Raw genomic sequence first — 1,852 nt, forward strand, 5'->3', positions numbered from 1 at the left:
TCCCGGGCTCTGCTGACTCACAATCCAGCCGCCTCCGTCCGTGTCCATGTCACAGTACACCTGCAGGGGCCGGCCGGCGTCGCCGTGCAGGTAGATGGTGTACAGGCCGCTGGCGACATTGCTGTTCTGCTGAACTTGACTGCAGTCCGAAGGGTGTGGGAAACGGGCACCAGCTGGCAGCCGAGCAGAGGGACAGCATCGTTAAGAAGAGGGCTGGGGGGAGGGCAGCGGGCTGGCCCCCTATTTTAAGCTAATGTATTTTGTGCAGGATTATTCATAACTTCCTCCCGCCTCGCTCCATCCAGCTCTTCACTCACTTCTTCTTTTTCTCACTTGCTTTATTCTCACCGAACCCTCCGAATAAGGTCAAGTTCACGTCACTCCCTCCCCCGAAGCAGCTGCCCTCCGCCCTGCCCCATGTCCAGCTCCCCGCGCCTGCAGGAAGCCGTAGCCCTGCAGCCATTCCCGGTCCACGTGCCGCGGTCCACGTTACCTGTGGAAAGGGTGGTGGACACGCTCCTGCTCCGGCGGTCACCCTGAACGGCCACCAAGGACACAGGGTAGGTGGCGCCCTGCTCAAGGCCTTGCAGCTCAAACCGCTGGTCGCCTCGTCCGAGCTGCACCTCCTACCAAACAGAGGGGACAGGAGGTAGACATTCGGTTTATCACCCCAGGTCCCCGGTGCCAGCGCGTTCCCCGGTGCTGATGGCTGAGGCTCTCTGCAGCGCGGTGTTCGGTCTCTTTGAGGACTCAGTGGCAGCCCAGGACCCCAGCGGGCCCAGCCGCTCCTCCCGAGGGCCACGCTTTGGAGACTGAGCACTGCTGGGAGCACCGGCCAGAGCCAGCAGCAGGCGGCACTGCTGGAGGGGCACCTGCCAGGTCTCCTGGGACCTCTGACCTCGCTGGGACACAACGCCAGGCTGAGAAGTTAACAGGGGAACTGAGGCAGGAAGAGAGCTGGGCTTGCAATAAACTTCCTGTCCCGTTTCCGCTAGGGGCTGTCCTGAGCACTGACTGAGCTACTGAGTACGTCAGTGCCCTTCCTTTCCCCTTCCTCCCTCCTGCTTCCTTGCCAAGGAGAGAGAATAATAATTTTCCATTATTAAGGGACAAGTTTTAAAAATTGGCCTCGAGATTCCATGTGGGAGGTATAACCCTTGAAATAAGGGTTAACCAATCAATTCACTAAATCTTTTTTGAGCACCTACCATGTGCCAGGTTCTAAGCACTTTCACTACAGTGATCAACAAAACAGGTAAAAAGTCCCTCTTCTCATGGAGCTAATGTTTATTGGGGGAGTTAAAAATAAACAAGATAACATGGGGCCGACGTGTGGCCGGCAAGGACTCAGCGGTCGGTAGGAGCAGGCCCCAAGGTCAGTTCTGTGGCAGGGGACTACGGTGCTCACAAACGGTTGTGTTTAGCGCTGTCCCCTGCACACAGCAGATGATCGATGGGGTCAGCTCACGGATCGGCGGCTGCCATGACCAGCAACTGAGCTGGCTGGCCTGCGTCATCCGGGGGCCGGGCACGGGCACCGCGAGAACAGACGAGGAGCGTCCGGTACCTGAGCGGTGCCATCTGGGAGCCGGTAGGTCAGAATGTAGCCATCGATCTGAGCAGAGGGGCGCGTCCAGGTCAGAACCCCGCCCGACTGTGTCACGGCAGACGGACGGAAGTCTCTGGGTGGGTCGAGGTCTGTATGTCAAAAGTCAGGTGAATGTGATTACCAGGTACAACTGAGCTGAGGCCATTTTTGAAGAGTCAGCTCCCACCTCCTCCCTACACATCCTGCCGTTTCTCTTCCTTTGGCTCCGTTCTTCCCCTGCACGACCACCGTTTCCAAACGCAT

The 1,852-nt window shown here is 58.3% G+C and overlaps 1 protein-coding gene across 1 annotated transcript in view; it reads right to left on the reverse strand.

The window, feature by feature from the left end:
• The window catches only part of TNN (tenascin N), a 58,232-nt gene that overhangs the window by 11,241 nt on the left and 45,139 nt on the right, over window positions 1–1,852 (reverse strand). The window contains exons 11-13 of the mRNA XM_023531230.1: window positions 1,568–1,698; window positions 494–626; window positions 22–173 (exon numbers count right to left, since the gene is read on the reverse strand). Coding sequence (XP_023386998.1) covers window positions 22–173; window positions 494–626; window positions 1,568–1,698 — 416 coding nt within the window. The remainder of the gene's footprint in view (window positions 1–21; window positions 174–493; window positions 627–1,567; window positions 1,699–1,852) is intronic.

Source organism: Pteropus vampyrus, unplaced genomic scaffold (assembly GCF_000151845.1).
Source record: "Pteropus vampyrus isolate Shadow unplaced genomic scaffold, Pvam_2.0 Scaffold65, whole genome shotgun sequence".
NCBI lineage: Eukaryota > Metazoa > Chordata > Mammalia > Chiroptera > Pteropodidae > Pteropus > Pteropus vampyrus.